Genomic DNA, 18,185 nt, shown 5'->3' with positions numbered 1-18,185 from the left:
AGTAAAAACATGGCAGGAAGAGCACCGAAACACAGAAGCCTGCCCCAAAGCCTGCACCTCCCTTCTCTTAGTCTCACAAATCCCTACTCTGACCAACTATTAATAGACAATTCACCTGAGGCTCTGTTCTTTTTTTTTTTTTTTTTAATAATTTATTTTATTTTATGTGCATTAGTGTGAAGGTGTCAGATCCCTTGGAATTGGTGGTATAGACAGTTGTGAGCTGCCATATGGGTGCTGAGAATTGAACCCGGGTCCTTTGGAAGAGCAGACAGTGCTCTTAACCACTGAGCCATCTCTCCAGCCCGAGGCTCTGTTCTTTACAAAGCTTTTTGTCCTTAATGAGTCTGATACTGATTAATTAAGAGCTATGAATACTTAAAATGCACTGCGATCAAAATTTTCGAGATTTCTTTTTTAATTTCACATATTTATTTACGTTGTGTGCACACATGTGGAGGTCAGAAGTCATTTACGGTCCCAGGGATTGAACTTGTCAGGCGTGCGGCAAGTACATTTACACACTGTGCCATCTCATGGCTCCTCATATCTTTCAAAGCTGGGCATGGTGTAATCCCAGCACTTGGGAAATGCAGACAGGGAACTAAAACTCAAAAAAAAAAAAAAAAAAATCCTCAGCTACTCCGGGAGCTCACAACCAGCACTGAGCTACAAGAAAAGCAGCCTCAAAACAAACAAATGCTAACAATCCATAAACAAAAACAACTACACAGCCAGATCATGAAACAAACCTGACTTATGATACGCCCTACCGGATGATCCCTCTCATCAAAAAAGGAACCAGTGCCTACTATATTTCTATTCCGCAGACTCTGAGCAAATGCACATGTTCACATCAAGCCCTGTGTGAGACTCAGGAAATGAACAAATCACAGGCACCTTGCAAATGTAAAGACATAGAAGACGTTAAAAACCCACACAGACAACAAGGTAACTATTTGCATTAATTTTTCTACTTCTCACATTCTGAGACCCATTTTTTTCTTTTTTAAGATTTATGCATTTTATGTGTATGAGGTTTTTCGTCTGCATGTTTTGTGCCTGCACGACATGCATACACCACCCTCAGCAGCCAGAAGAAGGATCCCCTGGAATTGGAGTTACGGGCATTTTGAGCCATAAAAAGGGTGGTAGGAACTGAGCCTGGGTCAACCAGGGGAGCAGCAAGACTCCACCACAAAGCCATCTCTCTGGTACCAAGATACATTTCTTTAAACATTCATTCATTCACTGTGTGTGGACACAAAACGGTGTGCGTGTATGTGACTTACTTAAATGCACTTTAAGGGACGACTTGCCAGGTGACAGCTGGTGGAGAACTGGTTTGCTCCTTCCACTACTTAGGACCCACGATGGAACTCAGGCCACCAGGTTTGACAACAAGTGTCTTTACCCATTGAGCCACCTTGCCAGCCCCCAAAATCCATTCTTTTGTAGTTCAGTTTTGGTCACCTGTATGTGCAGCCGTTCATTCTCCTCGATTTTCTTTTGAAGATCTTCATCGAAGACACTTTTCTGCTCTTGACTCAACTGAGAAGATGATTCTCCACTTTTCTGGTGGAAAGAACAAGTTATGTCCACACAACTTTGACCCTTTAGAGAAACATGCTAAGGCACATAGCAGCTCTACAGCCTTGGTGGCCTGTCTCTTCTACGTGTTCACCATTTTCAAATAGCCCTACAAAAGGCACACAGTATATTGTTTCTCTTAGCCTAGCAGAACCAAACTGGAACTGCAAAGACTGCAAAGGTGAAAAAGCTTAAAAGAAGGACAGAGAAAATAATGAATGAGTTCATCATTTTTTTGCTTATGAATTCAGAAGCTGCTGGAAGACAGAACAGCAGGAAACCTTGTCTGACCTGATCTCTCAATTTGGGAGAGAGTATTTTGAGAGTAGATTCTGAGCTATACATTCCTTTAAGAGCCTTCAGTAAAGCTGGGCAGAGGCAGGTGGGTTCAAGGCTAGCCTGGTCTACAGAGCAAATTCCAGGACAGCCAGGGCTTTAGAAAAAACCCTGCCTCAAAAACAAACAAATAAAAAGTCTATTAAGTTATTTATTTTTTATTTTCATTCACAAATATATGTTCACATAAGAGTCCATGGAAACTTATATTTAAATAAAAATATAACCATGTACACATTGAGCTTATGAAAAGTCCTTTTCTTCTTAACACTAACTTTTGCACTACAAAGGATGGTTAGAAGATCTAACAATGAGCACTTGTTCCGATGTGATACACAGGCAGTCTAACAATGACACTGTGTTTAGACATCAATCACCACACCCTGCCTTTTCTGCATCTCACTCATCACTTCAAATGAAGTCACTGGCTAATCCAACACAAATTGGTGATGCAGGGGTCCTCTGAAAATAGAGCTCTATAAAAAAACAAGATACTAAATACCTACCATGTTTGGAACACAGAAAGTACATGAGGCACATTACAGAATGACTTATGCATAATCCACAGTGTTCCCAAATTTGGAAGCTTTAACTAAAACTAATTCACAAGTATTAGGCACTTCTGCTAAAGGCTCAATCTGGTGTATTAGCCGGGCATGGTGGCCCATACCAGTAACCCAGTACTTAGGAAGCTGAGGCAGGAGAATTGCTTCATATCTGAGGCCAGTCTGGCCTACATATTTAATACCAGGCCAGCCTGGGCTACATAGTAAGACCCTGACTCAAAAAAATCCCGAGAGTCATGTTTGAAGTCTAGATGGCTACCTCCTCCCGGGACTGCCTAGAATCCCCCAAGCGTGCACGCTTCCTAGTGGCTCTACAATGGATGTGGTGGGTCCTCTTTGTCCCCTCTTCACTTTAACACTTCAGAGTTTCCTTCTACACAGATCAATGCAGTAATCCTTTGGGAAAGGATACTGACATATCACATGATAATACAGCTTTAGGCATTTTTTATGATTCCATTTAATCCCTGTAAGCCTTAAATTCTCATACCCATTTTACTGATAAACTGAGGCTAAAATATTAACAACCTTGCCAAAGTCAAAGATTTGTAAATGGCAGGCAGAGGATTCAACCATGCTCAACTCTGGAGGCTGTGTTCTCCCCTCCACACATCCTTCTGCAGGGTCCCTGTCTGCCTCTTCCTTTCAGCACAGCTTGTTAACACACCCGTAGAATATGGGTGTGTACACACTCAGACATGACTCCACCACTAGCCCAACACCTTTCCTGTGTTGTTAAGCACAGAAATTTGCCTCATCTCAGAGGCCCTGGCTGCTACCTGCTTCAGCAGCTGTAGTTCATCAGTCACCATCTGACTGTATTTGCTTTATAGGGATTAAGGTAACAAAGACATCAATTTTGAGCAATATGAGATCATCCATTGATTTTTCCCAGCTACCACCTCAATTATGTACATGTTTGCTGCTAACAGATTTTTAAAAACTGACTTTTCTATGCAAATGGCCCTGAACTGGTCATGGCGGCACACGTCCATCATTCCAGCACCAGGGAGGTGAAGATGGGAGCATTGAGGATTTGAGGCCAGCCTGAGCCTCATGAAAGATCATGAAAAGATCTTGTCTCAAAAACAGAAAGGAAGAAAGGAAAATGCCTCTATGTGGCAAACATCTGTCTTCTCTTGTGATGGAGCCAGCCTGCACCTCTCCAAGGCCACACAGCGGCCTTTACTGAACTCACCTTATTTTTCTTGCCTCGAGGTTCACTGAGCGCTAGCTCATCTTGAAGCAGCTCCACCCTCTTGGCAAGCTGCAAATTTCGAAATGTCAAACTGTCCATTTCCTGTTGTAGTTTCCTCAATGACTGATCCTTCATTTTCAGTTGTTCCTACATCAAAGCAAAACAGTCTTTGTTCTATCAACATAAAATCAAACAGCCCTTGCTTCAGGGAATGTAAGTTTTATGTTAATCATTTCAGTTATGTTTTGAGCTATTTCACGTGTGCACGAGCACATACACACACACATACACAAACACACTCTTCCAGCCAAACCAGTATATTTACAAATAAAATAAGAAAAACATATATATACTGAAATAGAGGGATGTCAGCAACTTAAAGCAAGATGCCTGCAATTCTGTGTTGTTAAGTCTGGGACAGTGAGCAGACAGGCCATGGACTACACATTTATAAATCTGGATGTTTTAAGGAAATCTCACTGACAATACCCTAAGTGATTAGGAAGCAGAAAATCTGTTTCTCTTCCTCTCTCTGAGTCCCCTCTGAATTCAGATGAAGCCTGACCCTGTCTTCACCCCCTTTCTTCACAGCATGCAGGGGACAGAAGCTAACCTGGCCAAAGCCGCCTACACAAGTGCTTACCACTGAGCACCACTCCCAGCCCTAAGTCCTCTGAGGACATTTACTTTCTCCTAAGTCTTTGACCTGTTAGATTTTATAGCCAATATTAACACAACACAAGAATTTGTTCAGACTCCGGTCCTCATAAGTTCACTTTCAGACTCCTGAAAACAGAGGCAAAACTCTAAACATCCTAAAACCCTCTATACCACCCTATCTGCTAACTGCTTTCTACTGAGTGTAAAGGGTAAGAAAGAGAGGTTAAAGAGAAATGTTTGGTTTTAGCTTATTTTTAAAATGCAGCATTTTAACTATATTTTACTTACATCTGATAATCAAACATAAGCGGCCAGTCTTCTTTTATCTTTTTTAAAGAAGTACTTTGATTAATTTCTTTTTTTTTTTTTTTTTTTTTTGCTTAATTTCACTCAAACAATGATAAGAATAAGCAGTGAGATAACAACAGACAGGCACAGCTGCTGTGTGTGCCTGCTGGAGTGCGCTCCAGGACAAAGGCGGTTAGTGAGCCCCAACCAAGTGCACTGTTGATACAATAATCCCTCAAGTTTTACTTGAAGGTCAAAGGACACATAGTAAATTATCATAAAACCTCAAACTAAAGAAAGTCCAATCAATGACATTTACCCCCAGCAGCTCAAGTAAGGAGCAAATCCAATAAATCAATCAGAGGACACCCTAACATCTACGTCTGGACAACTGGCAAACTGTCATTAGTGCTGTAATTACAATGACTTCAGAGTGAAAAAAATCAGAATTTCTTCACACTGTTACAATAAGTTAGCACTAATTGGATGATGCTCCGAATCTTCTAAGCAATCAGCAGCTTTAGAAGAGCTCTGGCCCAATGTCCATCTAAAGCCTAGCTTCTGCAATATCGATGAGAAGACCACCCACCCCACAGACTTGAGGGAAACAAGATAACGGGTACAGTCATGTGCTCGACACAGTGGCTAGCATGTGGTGATGCTCAAAGCGAGAACTAAGTATGTTCCACAAGTGTCCACACACTGCTACCCCACAGGTACCCACACGAACAGCAGCAAGGGATCCAAGCAGAGCAGACTACTGACAGACTTCCTCGGTACTAGGTTTTAAGCATCAGGAGAGTCAGCAATCATTTCTTCAGGGGTTTCAGGAAAGTAATCCATAGCCCACAAGTACTCTAGCATTTAAAAATCCCACAAGGCAGCATTTATTATCTGCCAGATAGGATGGGCAGAGACATTAGGCTTCAGTTAACAAAGGTGCTGATGGTAAACCTGTCACTCAAGCAGTGTGCACACCAACACAGGTCACCATGAAGTAGCAAACTGAAGACCAGAGTAAAGAACCACAGGATTCACACATTCAAACTCATTATTAGGGCCCTGGGCTGAGCACCAGGCATATAAATGCAAACAGGCCCAGTCTTCCCAGAGGGCTGCCCAGAGGTAGCAGAGACAAAGCTGCATTCATCCTGATGGAGTTAACTCTACAGGGGCCTTGAGCTACAGAAGAAACGCATTAGATAAATCAGTATTTTTTACAATTTTTAGAATTGTAGAAGTACTGAGGAAACATACACATACGTAAGCAAGAAAAGAAGTTAGACACAAGTAACAATCCTACTACCATCCCCATCCCTGGTAAATCAGTGTCAAGGAGTAGGGACTTTACCCCCGCAGACCGTCTGCTTTCCCACCCAGGGAGCACCCTCTGCAGCTCCAGGTCCCCAAGGGCTTGCCTTGAGCGCAGCGGAGCTGGCCTGCTCGTCCACCACACCTTTCTTCAGGACCTGGTTCTGAGCTCGGAGCTGGAAACAGAAAGCAGTAATTACATTTAATATAAAGAAACGACTGAGAGCAAGGAAAACACACTTACTTCACAATGAAAACTTTAACTAACTAAATCTCCTCTTGTATTACATACACATTTGTGCGTGTGAGCACACAGACTCACAAGTGTGCTTGTGTGAACACCAACACTATTTGCCCCAGAGAAAGAAACAGATTTAATAACTTGCCAAATGAAACACAGAAGATAAGCTCTCCAGTGACATAAAGCCAGTGCTAGCAAAGCTGGGTCCCCTGGGCTGTATAGAGCCCAGTGGCAGATCGCTTGCCCAGTGTGAGTCTTGAGGTTCATTAAAAAGATAAATAAGTAAAATAAAAATAAAAACCCAGGTCTCCTGGCTTTGAGTATACCATTCTTTATATGGATTTATAGTCTTTATAAGCCATGGTCTTGAACTTAAAATAATACAATAAAGGAGAAAATGTGGGGCGGGAATGATAGCTCAGCAGTTAAGCAGTTAAGCAGTCCTCTGGCTGCTTTTCCAGAGGACCTGAGTTCAATTCCCAACATCCAAGTTCCATATCCCAGTCCTAGGGCATCCAACATCCTCTTCTGGCCTCCATGGTTACTGCACACATGAGTCTACGTGCCACAGACACATACATGCAGGCAAACACTTATACACAAAAAATAAAAATAAAATCTCAAAAGAGAGACAATGCCGTTTTCTTGAAATTGTGAAACACTGTCTCATTAGACATAAGTGAACAACGTGTAGGGCACTCAGTGAACCTGCTGCAGGATATTAGGCATGCATCTCCATCATCACAGGAATGCCTTAGGGACAGTACACTGTTATCAGCCATCGGCTGAAGCATATTCCAGTTCAAAATCCACAATCGCTCCAAACCCCTTCTACACACACCGTCAGTAAAAAGACAAGAACATGAATTCAATTCTCAAGGGTTTTTTTTTGTTTGTTTGTTTGCTTGTTTGTTTTAAAAAAAAAAAAAAAGCAGGCATGGTGAGCTGGAGACTGAGGTCAAGTACGTCTCCAGGGCTTGCTAACCAGTTAGCCTGCTGGTGAGTCCGCACCAGTGAGAGATCCTGTCTCATTAGCACCTTAGGAGTAACACTGAGCCACTGGCCTTGTTCTCTGGCCCTTAAAGACAGACTAGACACACACACACACACAAACACACACACACAAGCACACACGAAAATAATGATATCCATTAGTATTGCAACCCAAGTGCCTTCTGTGTGTGACATCACTCAATGGTCACAATTCTAAGGAGGTTGTCTTCCTCACCTCCACCTCAGAGATAAATATATTGAGGCACAGAACAGCAAGATGGACACACAGATTAGGAGCCTGGCAGTTCTGACTATTGTTATAATGCCAACTAGACAATGCCAGCTACTGTTTTACAAAGATTTTGAGAGAAATGTAGGCTGGTAAGATGGATTTTCAACTTGGGAAATTAGGTAGAATTTGAGCTTCTTCATAGTTATTTTTAAATATATACATACAATTGTATTACAGTTATTACTGTGTGTGTGTGTGTGTGCGCGCGCGCGCGCGCGCGCCTGCGCGTATGTGTTGTGTATGTGCACAGGTGGTGTGTATACCAGCAGATAACTTGCAGGAGTCTTTCTACCATGGGGGTCCCAGGAATAGAAACCAGGTTCTTGGGGCTAATCAGCTAGCCCACTTGTCACTACTTGTCCCTTTTCTGTTTTCCACTCAGGGTACCCAGGCTCACTGAACACTGTGCTGGACTGGAGGCAGGGAAACATAGCCAGGGGCCATGCAGGATTTCCGCCGGCAGCAAGTGAGAAACAGCCTTCAGTGAGACAGCTTCAGTGAAACTGATTGGGGGGCAACAAAGGCTGTTTAAACCTTTGGGGAGTGGGTAGAGGCTTTCGGGGGGCCACGGTCCTGGGAACGCCTTATCCGAATGAAGAGGAATTCCAGGTGCCTGCTGGACATGACCTTATACGGAGAGAGGAAGTTTAACCTGTAACCGGGCCACCAGGCTATGTGACCACCTCAGAATGGCCAAGGTGGAGGCCATAAGGCGATGTGCACCAGGACATGCGGGCTCAGGGCAGGTCTGACTGCAGCCTGTCTCAAGACAAGATTTTCGGGGTCTGGACACACTTCAACCTCACTCTTGCTCCAGGCTGACTCCCCCATTCCCACAGCTCCCCAGCCCCACAATTACTTGCTGGGTCATCTCACTGGCCCTGTAATGTAATATATCAAATACAAAATAAAACACTTGGTAAATTTTACTTATATCTCTAGCTGTATAACCACCACTGGTTATACACTGGTTACACACAGGTTCTAGAGGTATAACCCACTTGCACAGTAAGGAGAAAGTATTCTCAGCAAAAAGCTCACAGCACAGGTGAATGTAAGCATATGCATCAAATGTGGCTGAGGCAAGAGGTTGACAGGCTGATATTCTGGAGCTTAACACAGACACTGAATGACTATTTCTCCTCTGAGAAAAAGAAATGGGATAACTGTATCCATGAGCTTTAAAAAATCTATTTCACTAGGTTTGCTGCCTCACAGAGCCCAGAGCCCAGAGCCTCAGGGACTACGGATGGAGAATCACAAGATCAAGGGCAACTTGGGCTGCACAGCAAGTCTACAGGTGGACTAGTCTACAGGAAGACCTTGCCGCAAATTTAATGAATGAATTAACTAAAATTGTAACTCTGCGCAGCTCAGATCTGTCTACTGAGAAAGGAGAACAGAGGCACAGAACTCTTTTCTGTGCCAAGAAAATGGGACTACTGAATGTTGCCCCTTCCTGGGATATTTAAAACAAAACAGGAAGCTTGAGATTAGAATGAAGAGACAAGCACTGCCTTTAGGAAGTGAAGAATCACAGCTCACAGCTAAACAGGAAGCCTCTCTAAAGCCATGTCCCACCATTTACTAGGCAATATAAATGGGTCTTCACTTGGACTTCTGAGCCTCAGTCGCACGGTCTGCAATATGGGCGAATACACTTCCTATTCCCCTTCTTTCCAAGGACGCTGTGAGAACCAGGCAAGAACCCATATCAGAGCTCCTGACACAGTGCTCCGCAAATGGAAGCAGGGATCTCATCACTGGGAGGGATTTACTGGGACCATGCTCTAAGACATGTTTATTAGTTTGCCCACAGATGATTGTTCTAAACCAGTGGTTCTCAACCTTCCCAATCTGCAACCCTTCAATACAGTTCCTCATGTTGCGGTGACCCCCGACCATAAAATTATTTTCATTGCTACTCCATACCTGTAATTTTGCTACTGTTGTGAATTGTAATGTAAATATTTGTGCTTTCTGACCGTCTTTCTTAGGTGACCCCTGTGAAAGGGTCAAGAAAAGGTTGCACTTATAAAGGTATGAGAGAGAGAAGGAAATAAACGATATATAATATGCCAGGGGTTGTGGCTCACACTAGTAATCTCAATACCCAGGAAGCTGAGGCAGGAAGATTACCTTCAATTTGAGACAAATTTTGTTGTATTAATAGTGAGTTCCAAGCCAGCCTAAGTGAGCTACAGAGTGAGACCCTGTCTCAGAAACAAAATTCTAGGACTGGAAAGTTGCTGTGCAATCACAAGGACCAGACTTCAGATTCTAACATACACATAACAAGCCAGGTACCCCATGCACAGCTGTGACCCCAATTCTGAGGGAAGGCACAAACGGGAGAACGGCTGGTTTCCATTCAGCTGAGGAAATGTAAGCCTTAGGTTCAGGGGAAGACACTGTCTCAAAGGGATATGTAGAGTGTGCTATAGAACAAGTGATGTTCTCTTCTAGGCTCCACACTAGCACCTGCTCACACATATGTGTTTACTCATATAAATATGAGCATACACTCATATAAACAGATTTATAAATATATATATATATACAATTTAAAAGGAAAGATAAAATATTTTAAGATAATTAGCAATATTATATTTTGATGCTTTTTTAAGTGTAGGCATAAAATTTTTGAGAAGTTGGAAAGATGACTCAGCAGTTAAGAACTCTTCCCACCTTTCCAGAGGACCCAAGTCTGGTTCCCAGTACCCATGTCAGGTGACTCATAACCACCTATAACTGCAGTTCCCAGAAGCTCCAATGCCCTCTGGCATCCAAGGAGACCACACACAATGGTATTCACCCACATAGACAAATACACAAAATTTTTAGAGATAAAATTATTTTTAAAATCTAACTCTTTTTTGAAGGATGTGGCAAACAAAAGTCCGAGATTCCAATGCCTGGTCCCTAACTTGAGGGTTTATCGGAATGCAGCCATTTTCCTTTATTTCTGTACTACATGAAGTAAAAGAGATGGGCAATTGCAGCAGGTAATTCAGTCTCAGGACTAAATTAGTTACTGGATAGCTCCTTACAGAAAAAGCCTGCTGGCCTCTGCTCTAAAAGTCTAAGGAGAGAAACGCTGCTTTAATATTGACTTTCATTATGTAGCCTTCTAGTTTCTAAGCAATAAACACTCTGGAGGACAATGCTACCCACCAACAGAATGAAAACTTACAAATCCTGCAGCTAGGAGATAGAAAGAGTTTGATGTAGTCCAGGCTGGCCTGGAACTTATAACTCCTGATCTCTGGCCTCTGCCTCCAAGTGCAACGATTAGCATACATACCCACTTCTGTCTTCAGGCATCACTTCTGACCCCTGTCCCTACCGGGGTCTACCATGTTCTCTGAATGGTATTTATAAGCTCCTAGCAACCCCTTTAAAGTATATTGGGCTTCACCTCTACTGAACTCACCTCTTCCTGTTCCTTCAAATGGCAGAAAACATTTAAAATATAATAAAAATCTTATCATTCATTTCTAAGGTAGAGTGAAGAGTATTTAGAACAAATCTGAATAGCACAATTTGTTAAAGAGGCAACTTTCAAGTAACTGTATCACACCCAATCTGACTATAACAAAAAAATCTGGATTTTCCTTTGCTCACAACAAAAGATCAATGTCGTGGATTGAAAAAGAACTCAAGAAATGTTTAACCAATTAGTCAAAGAAAATACCATACACAGGGTGTCTAAATGTAATGGCAGTAAGAGACTGTCATCACTTGCACAGTCCTTTTCCAAGACACTTCTCTGTGTCCTGCTGGGCATTGAGAATCCTCAAAGCCTGGGGCCTACCTCTTCCAACCAGCCTCAGCCCTCAATCAGGCCTATGACACAGATATTTCTCTAGGGACACAGAGAGTGGCAGTAAACAAGCTATGATCCCCTCATGTCACTCTGACAATCTCTGTTAGGATCACAGGCCCAAGATGAGGGGGTGTGTGACCCACAACAGTTGGAAGACTTTGAGGGTAGGAGAAATGAGTCATGCATGTACCTCTTCCTGGCTAAACCCCAACCGCTGTCTGTGTTGGAACCATTCTTACATTGGTACTTTCCTGCAGTAGGCATTCTGACATGTACAAGTAGTTTACAAGCCTATAAAATGAACTTTAATAGTACAGCTTTTTTTTTTTTAATCACAAAACAATGTGCATGAGAGGCAGCCCTAAATCTCACCACAGTCCCAATTCCATTTCTGGAAAGTGAAGTTATCCACAGGTTCCAGCAGCAGTGTCTGGCCAGGATGATCCCTAAAACTCCATCCAGTTCTGAAACACTCTAGCCTGCCACCAACATCTGCTGGTCTTTCTTACCAACTTACTAACTATTCCTACGGCAGGAAGCGAGGAAGGGGCAGCCTAAAGACTGTGCATTATTGAGCAACAGGGGCTCCTTCGCCTCTGATAAAGAAAAGTCTCCTCTCAGGCATGCGTGCCTTCAGATGAAGGCTTTCTTATGGCCCTGTCTTCATGAAAGAACCCTGGCTAAGACAAAACTCCTACCCACAAGGCATGCAGGCTAGCTGCCCTCAGTGACTCGAGAGGAGTCAGCTCAGCCGCAAGGGAAGAGTCTGCTAGACCCTGACTCTCCAGAACAGGCGTCTCAGCCTGTGTACAGCAACCGCTTGGGTGGTCGCATAATCCTGCATATCAGATATTTATATTACAATTCATAACAATAGCAAAATCACAGTTATGAAATAGCAACACAATATTTTTATGGTTGGGGTTACCACAACATGAGGAGCTGTATTAAAGGGTTACAACATTACAGAGACTGAGACCCACTGTTGTAGAATATTTGGTCTTTGGCCAGCCATGACAGTAGCTTGGGAGAAAACCTCAGGCCTCATGAGCCTGGACCTACAAGCCAGAACCACAGGTTAGCAAGGTCTGTCAACTTACACGTGAGGTGCCAAGCCAAGATTTCTATGAGCACTGTCCAGTCTGCTCTGCAGGTGATGGGCTTGGTGGAACGTGATCTGGCACTGTGGAAACTGCAAGCCACGTGCAGCTTCCACAGGTAGCGCTGGTGAGAGGGCTCAGGTAGTAAGGCCACTTGCCACCAAAACTGACAACCCAAACTCGCTTTTAGGAACCCAACTGTAGAAGGAGAGAACACAATCTCTGCCCTCCACACATCCGCTGTGGCACAGGCATGTGTATGCGCACACACACGCATACTGACACATATACATAATAAATACATAAATGTAAATTAATTTTTATACATGGCTGCCCTACTAGACAGCAAAAAAGAACGCTGCCCTTCTCATGCAGAGTCCTGCCCACAGCACTGAATTCAGAGCCGTCCCACTTTGGTCACTGAGATCTACACCTCAAGATTAATGAAAAAAGGTATTCAATTTTCATCCAATCCAGACCAAGTCTTTTCTCTTAGAGCTGGTGATTCACCAGGTTCCACTAAGCCGCATCATTCAGATTGGACCCAAACTGGCCCTTTCCCAGGTGGCTCTGTGGGAGGATACAGGTCTGACCTGTCCCAGAGCCCATGCACCTTCATCACAGATGCTTCCCCTGCAAAGTAAACTGCTAGAAAAAGAAAGGAAGTTTGGCTCCCCACTGGTTCTTAAGACCACAAAGAGAGCCTGAAAAGATTATCTCTATGTGAACAAAGGCTACTCTACTGATAGCGTTCTGTGAAAGAAGATCCTCAACGTTTATCATGTGCTCAGGTTTGGATATTAAGTGTTCCCTAAAGGTCTAAAGGTCCACACACAAAAGCTGGTGTCTAGACTAGGCCTGCTTTGCTTTTTGTTGTTGTTGGGTTTTTTGGATTTTTTTTTTTTTTTTTTTTTGGCTTTGGCTTTGGGTTTTTCTTTTGTTTTGTCTTGGTTTTTTGCAGGGTGCTATGGACATGAAGAAGTGGGGTCTTTTGAGTGGTTGCCAGGTCACTAGGGCTTGCCTTCATAGGACTGCAGAGTCTTGATTCGTCCTCTACCCATGATCTGGGTGTGAAATCAATCAAGGGCTTGCTCCCAGATCCTGCCCCTGCACTCACCATGTGCTATGAGTAGTAAAGAGGTATTCACTGGGCCTGCACTGCTCCAATGTCTGGACTCTGACCCTCCAACACACTTAGCTAAATAAACCTTTTAGAGTCACCTGTCCCCTCAGGAACTCTGCTGTAGCAACACAAGTTTACAAATAGAGCATGTATTCCGATCACAGAGGTTCAGCTCAGAATGCTGAGTCCAGCTGCTAGGTCGTTTCAGACTCCGCAGGTTCAGGGTGGACTCCAGAGTCTGCATTTCTAACCCACCCCAGCAGTGTCACTGATGGGGAACTAGGGCTCAGACTCTGCAGTTCACTGATCCAGGAAAGCATTAACATCGGGAGCTTCTGAAACCTGCTCACACACATACACGGTGCCAGGCAAAAGTACTCTTTCAAGGAAAGCAGGCTGAAATAAAATGAGCCACAACAGCATTTTTCTTTGTATGAGATATACCAGAGAATGAGGATGGCAACCAGTGGCAAAGGAAAAGCTAGGTACCATCTGGTCTTTTATTTTTAATATATAATGTGGCAGTGGGGACCTCGATTAGATTTCCACAAGTCTCAAAGAGGTAGCTTGCAATTTTACCTGCTCACTTCAAAATTCCTCTGGAAACCAACCTCAACAGATCTTTTTTCCTTCCCCAAAACTACTGAAGCTGAAATCTTAAGTCTCCAGCGACCTCAAATTGCCCAAACCACTGGGGTCTCATTCTCCTTGCACCGATCCTTCTGGAACCCTTTGCTGTAGCAACCTGCTTACCTTACAACTTTCAACTGCTCTGGTGTCCACTACTCTTAACTACCTATATTCTCAGTCTCCTTTTCACAGTCATTTTGTTGCTTTAAAAGCTTAAGGGGAGGGACTCCCAGAGCCCCAGCCCCAGCTAAGGAGCTACTGATTGGCACCTGATGGCTGTCGGGGAAGGAAGCCATCCATTTTCTTTGGGGGAGTGAATCCTGGTAGGCTGCTGGGCTCTACAGACAGCCCTGTACCATGTGTATGCAGGCAGCTCTAACTGCTCAGTGAGGACTCAAAAGAAGACATGAAGGTGCAAGGGGGTATGTTTGGGCAGTCAGAGGAAGAAGAAGAAGAAAGTGGGAGTAGATATGATCTAGACACACTGTAAACATGTATGAAATCATTAATATTTTTAATCGGCTGTAATCACTGCATTTTCGTCATTGAGAACGTTACCTTACCTCAATCTCTCTGCCTACTCCCACAGTTTACTGTGTGTGTTCATTTCAATTCTATTCCAAAATTAATGTCATTCTTAGGAGAAAAAAAAATTTCAGGGGAAAATATCTGCCTATATTATTGAGTTAGGAAGGCCCTTCCCCAAAGCACAGGCTGAGATCTGCTCTGAAGGGGATGAGGAAGAATTCAGATGTTCCTGGCTCAGGAATCCTGCCTGCTTCTCTCCTTTTACAAATTAACAGGAAATCTTTTTCTTTAGCATCCTACATAAGGCAGAAGAACAATGCAAGTCAATTTCAGGATTAGCCCTCAACCCGTGCACCAGGGAAGGGAATAAAATGGTAAAATGCCTCTTCAATGGCATAAAGCTGTCAATGGCAGAGATCTAATCTAGAAATTGCTTTGCACTAGAGTTGACAAATAAAAAAATACACAAAAGTAACTGACCAAGTCTCTGTTGCCTGTCTATGTGTGAATGAGCAAGTGAGCAAGTGTGTGTGTGTGTGCGTGTGTGTGTGTGTGTGCGTGTGTGTGTGTGTGCGTGTGTGTGTTTGAGACATGATCTTATGTTGTGTTGTGGCACAGGCTGGCCTAGAATTCTCTACAGGCCAGGCTGGTTTACATACAGAACTCACAGGTACTCCCCTGTCTCAGGATTGAGCTACCTCACCCAGCTTCTTTGTTTCTATGTGCAGAAACATCCATGACAGTGAAAACAAAGGAATAAGAAATAGTCTGGCCCAACAGGGATGACCCCACATCCAGCAGACCTCCTTAGCAACTCCTCTTCCTGGAACATTGTTCCCACAGGTGTTCCCCGAATCCATACCCTGATTGACTCTCCAGGTCCATCTGCATGGGAAAATTCAAAAGAAATCTTCTTTGTCCCCATTTCTAGCAAGTTTATCTTCATTAAAAATTTTTCAGCAACTGTCTCCAACATTATGTCAAGCTAACATATGAAACATGCAACTTTAACATGTCCTGCATCTCTAAATCTAAGTCTACATCTTTAAATCACCCTTTTGCTCCCACTTGACCTTTCTGGTTAGTGGCCATCACAATTCTCCACCTCTGAACTCTGTCAGCTCTGTATCTTCTCCACTCACAAGTCCTGAGATGAGACACAAGGTCAAAAGGCTTAGACATTGTCCATATCTCCTTGGTCCAGTGTTCTGAACAAGGCAGGCCCTCAAAACAGAGGTAAGCTAAAGGTATTTTTAGCCCCAAACCTCTGAATGTGGCCTCTCCTGTCCATTCCAGTCAGTAACTTCAGGTAAGCCTTCCCAGTGTGGTCCAACAACCTAAATCTCTATTTCAGTCTACCTACCCTATAGTTAACAGATACCTTCTGAACAGTAATATTACTCCCTTACTGCAAGAGATCTTTAAGATGGCTCAACCATACACAGCACTTGTCACCAATCCTGATGATCTAAGTTCAATACCTGGAACCTACACAACAGATAAGAAAACCAACTCCCAAAAGCTGTCTCCTGACCACCGCCACCCCCCACACTAATACAGATAGATGGATGGATGGATGGATGGATGGATGGACGGACGGATGGACGGATGGACGGAAAGGTTTCTTATGTATCTTAAGGGACTTTCATGACAGCAAACATGGGTAATCTCTTTACATGGAAAGCTATTTCCACCCTCCTCTGTGCTGCACTGACTGTCACTTGTCACGCCGTATCATAATTGCATTCTACATTTGAAGAGTCTACTAAAGGTAATTCTGCAGCTGGTCACTCAGCTGACCCTGGCACACAGTTTGCAGGGTGCACATAATGACATGAGTTTGTTGAACACACTCACATATGCAGAAGAATAAAATCTTTCACCGTCTTTTATTTCCTTAGGAGGTGATAGAATTAGTTCAGCAACACAGCCACTGCTCTGAGCACTGCTGGAACTACTCACTGGCTATTTGGAACCACCTTCCAAGCCTGTTTACCCTCCAGAGATGGAAATCAGTCCCCTTACTTTATATGCAGAAAACATTTTCAACCAAAAATAGTAGTGGCAAATTTGGGCACTGCCATCCTCCACCCACCCTCCTTCATCATATGGAATTGTTCCAAACTTCTGGCTCTTTCAAACAAGGAAGTCCTCCTCAAAAGACGACTCACTATCTCTGAGACTGAGGAAGGATGCCTAAGAGGATTTGGAAAAGCAAAGGGAGTTGCCAATGATACCAGGAGTGGGTTAAGCGGAGCCCCATAAATCCCATCTGATGCTGAAGACTTAAGGGTACATGTTTAGATGAAAGTCTCATTTTTCTTAAAACCTTTCACTTTACCTTTCCAAATATATGCATAATAAAATCATAAAAGGGAATATACATTGGTTTTTTTCCAAATTATAAAAGGGGCTAAATCTTTTCATTGATTCTATGAATGCCAAGATAATTGAAAATTAAACATTTCCAAAGGCATGAGATTCTGCTTTAATAACTGCATTAGAATATTCTTAAGGCAGAAAACCCTACCCAGAAACTGCACCACCCTAGTCCAAGAAAAAGGCTTCACCATTTGAAAGACTGACAGTACAGAAGGCCAGGTCCCTATTTTGCATAATCCTGTACGTAAGGAGAACCTGGTGAGTCCACTGCCCCATTCCAGGTAAGGAAGATACAAAAAAAAAGGACAAGGCTCCACCATCCAAGCTGTCAAAATCAGTGGAGAAAACATCTGTATTCTAAAGCGCCCGTCCCAGAGAGGCAGTTTACAGGGATGATACTACTACCCTCCCAAACTGGTGTGGAGGCAGATAAGTCTCTTTACCCTTAAACCATCCGATCGGGAAATCTCCCCCCGCCCCCCACAACCCCCGTCACCGGGTTGGGCAATCTGAGGAAGCATCGTGCAAAAGGGTGGTCCACATTCCTCCCTTCTCCTCAGGCCAGCACCACAGGCTGAGCCCTGGATTTCTGTCATCCCACTTCCAAGCCTCCTGGCCAGCGAAAAGGAAGAATCAAACTCCAGCTCCTTTCTGCAGAAACGCACACGGACCCAGACCCCGCCCGGCCCTATCTCCCGGGAGCTGCAGGTGGAGACATCGTAATGGAGGAAGCAAGAGGTGGAGAGTAGAGGAGGAGCCCTCAGCATCCCCCACCGTCCCAAATCGCTGCCATGGCCGAGGCCGCAGGGCCGGGGACCCCTGACTCCCCACCCACGACGGGTACCTTCGAGTACTCCTGAGCCAGCTTCTGGTACTTGCCCTGCAACTCCGCGGAGGCCATGGCCTCCCCCGCCCCGTCCAGGCCCGGCCGCCCGGGCTGCCGAGCCCCGCCCCCCGCCCCCGACCCCACACTTGCTCCCCGGCAGGGCTCAGCCTGCTCCTGCGGTTCCGCCGCCGCGCCTCCTCCTCCACTTCCGGGTTTCGGGGCGGGAGAAAGGCGGAGCGGGCCCGGGGGCGGGGCGACCACCGGGGGCGGGGCGACGCCTTGACATCAGCGCCCC

At 44.2% G+C, this 18,185-nt stretch overlaps 1 protein-coding gene across 1 annotated transcript in view; it reads right to left on the bottom strand.

Moving 5' to 3' along the window:
- Ppp1r21 (protein phosphatase 1 regulatory subunit 21) overlaps positions 1-17,969 on the bottom strand; it is a 60,338-nt gene extending 42,369 nt beyond the window's left edge. The window contains exons 1-4 of the mRNA XM_055619579.1: positions 17,909-17,969; positions 6,057-6,125; positions 3,691-3,837; positions 1,474-1,575 (exon numbers count right to left, since the gene is read on the bottom strand). Of these exons, the coding sequence (XP_055475554.1) occupies positions 1,474-1,575; positions 3,691-3,837; positions 6,057-6,125; positions 17,909-17,965 (375 nt within the window). The 5' untranslated portion in view covers positions 17,966-17,969. The remainder of the gene's footprint in view (positions 1-1,473; positions 1,576-3,690; positions 3,838-6,056; positions 6,126-17,908) is intronic.
- Positions 17,970-18,185: the final 216 nt, after the last annotated feature.

The sequence above is a fragment of the Psammomys obesus genome, unplaced genomic scaffold (genome assembly GCF_907164565.1).
Source record: "Psammomys obesus unplaced genomic scaffold, mPsaObe1.curated_primary_1811, whole genome shotgun sequence".
NCBI classification, from domain to species: Eukaryota; Metazoa; Chordata; class Mammalia; order Rodentia; family Muridae; genus Psammomys; species Psammomys obesus.
The sequence above is the reverse complement of the archived record's forward strand: the minus strand, read 5'-3'. Positions and strand labels throughout refer to the sequence as shown.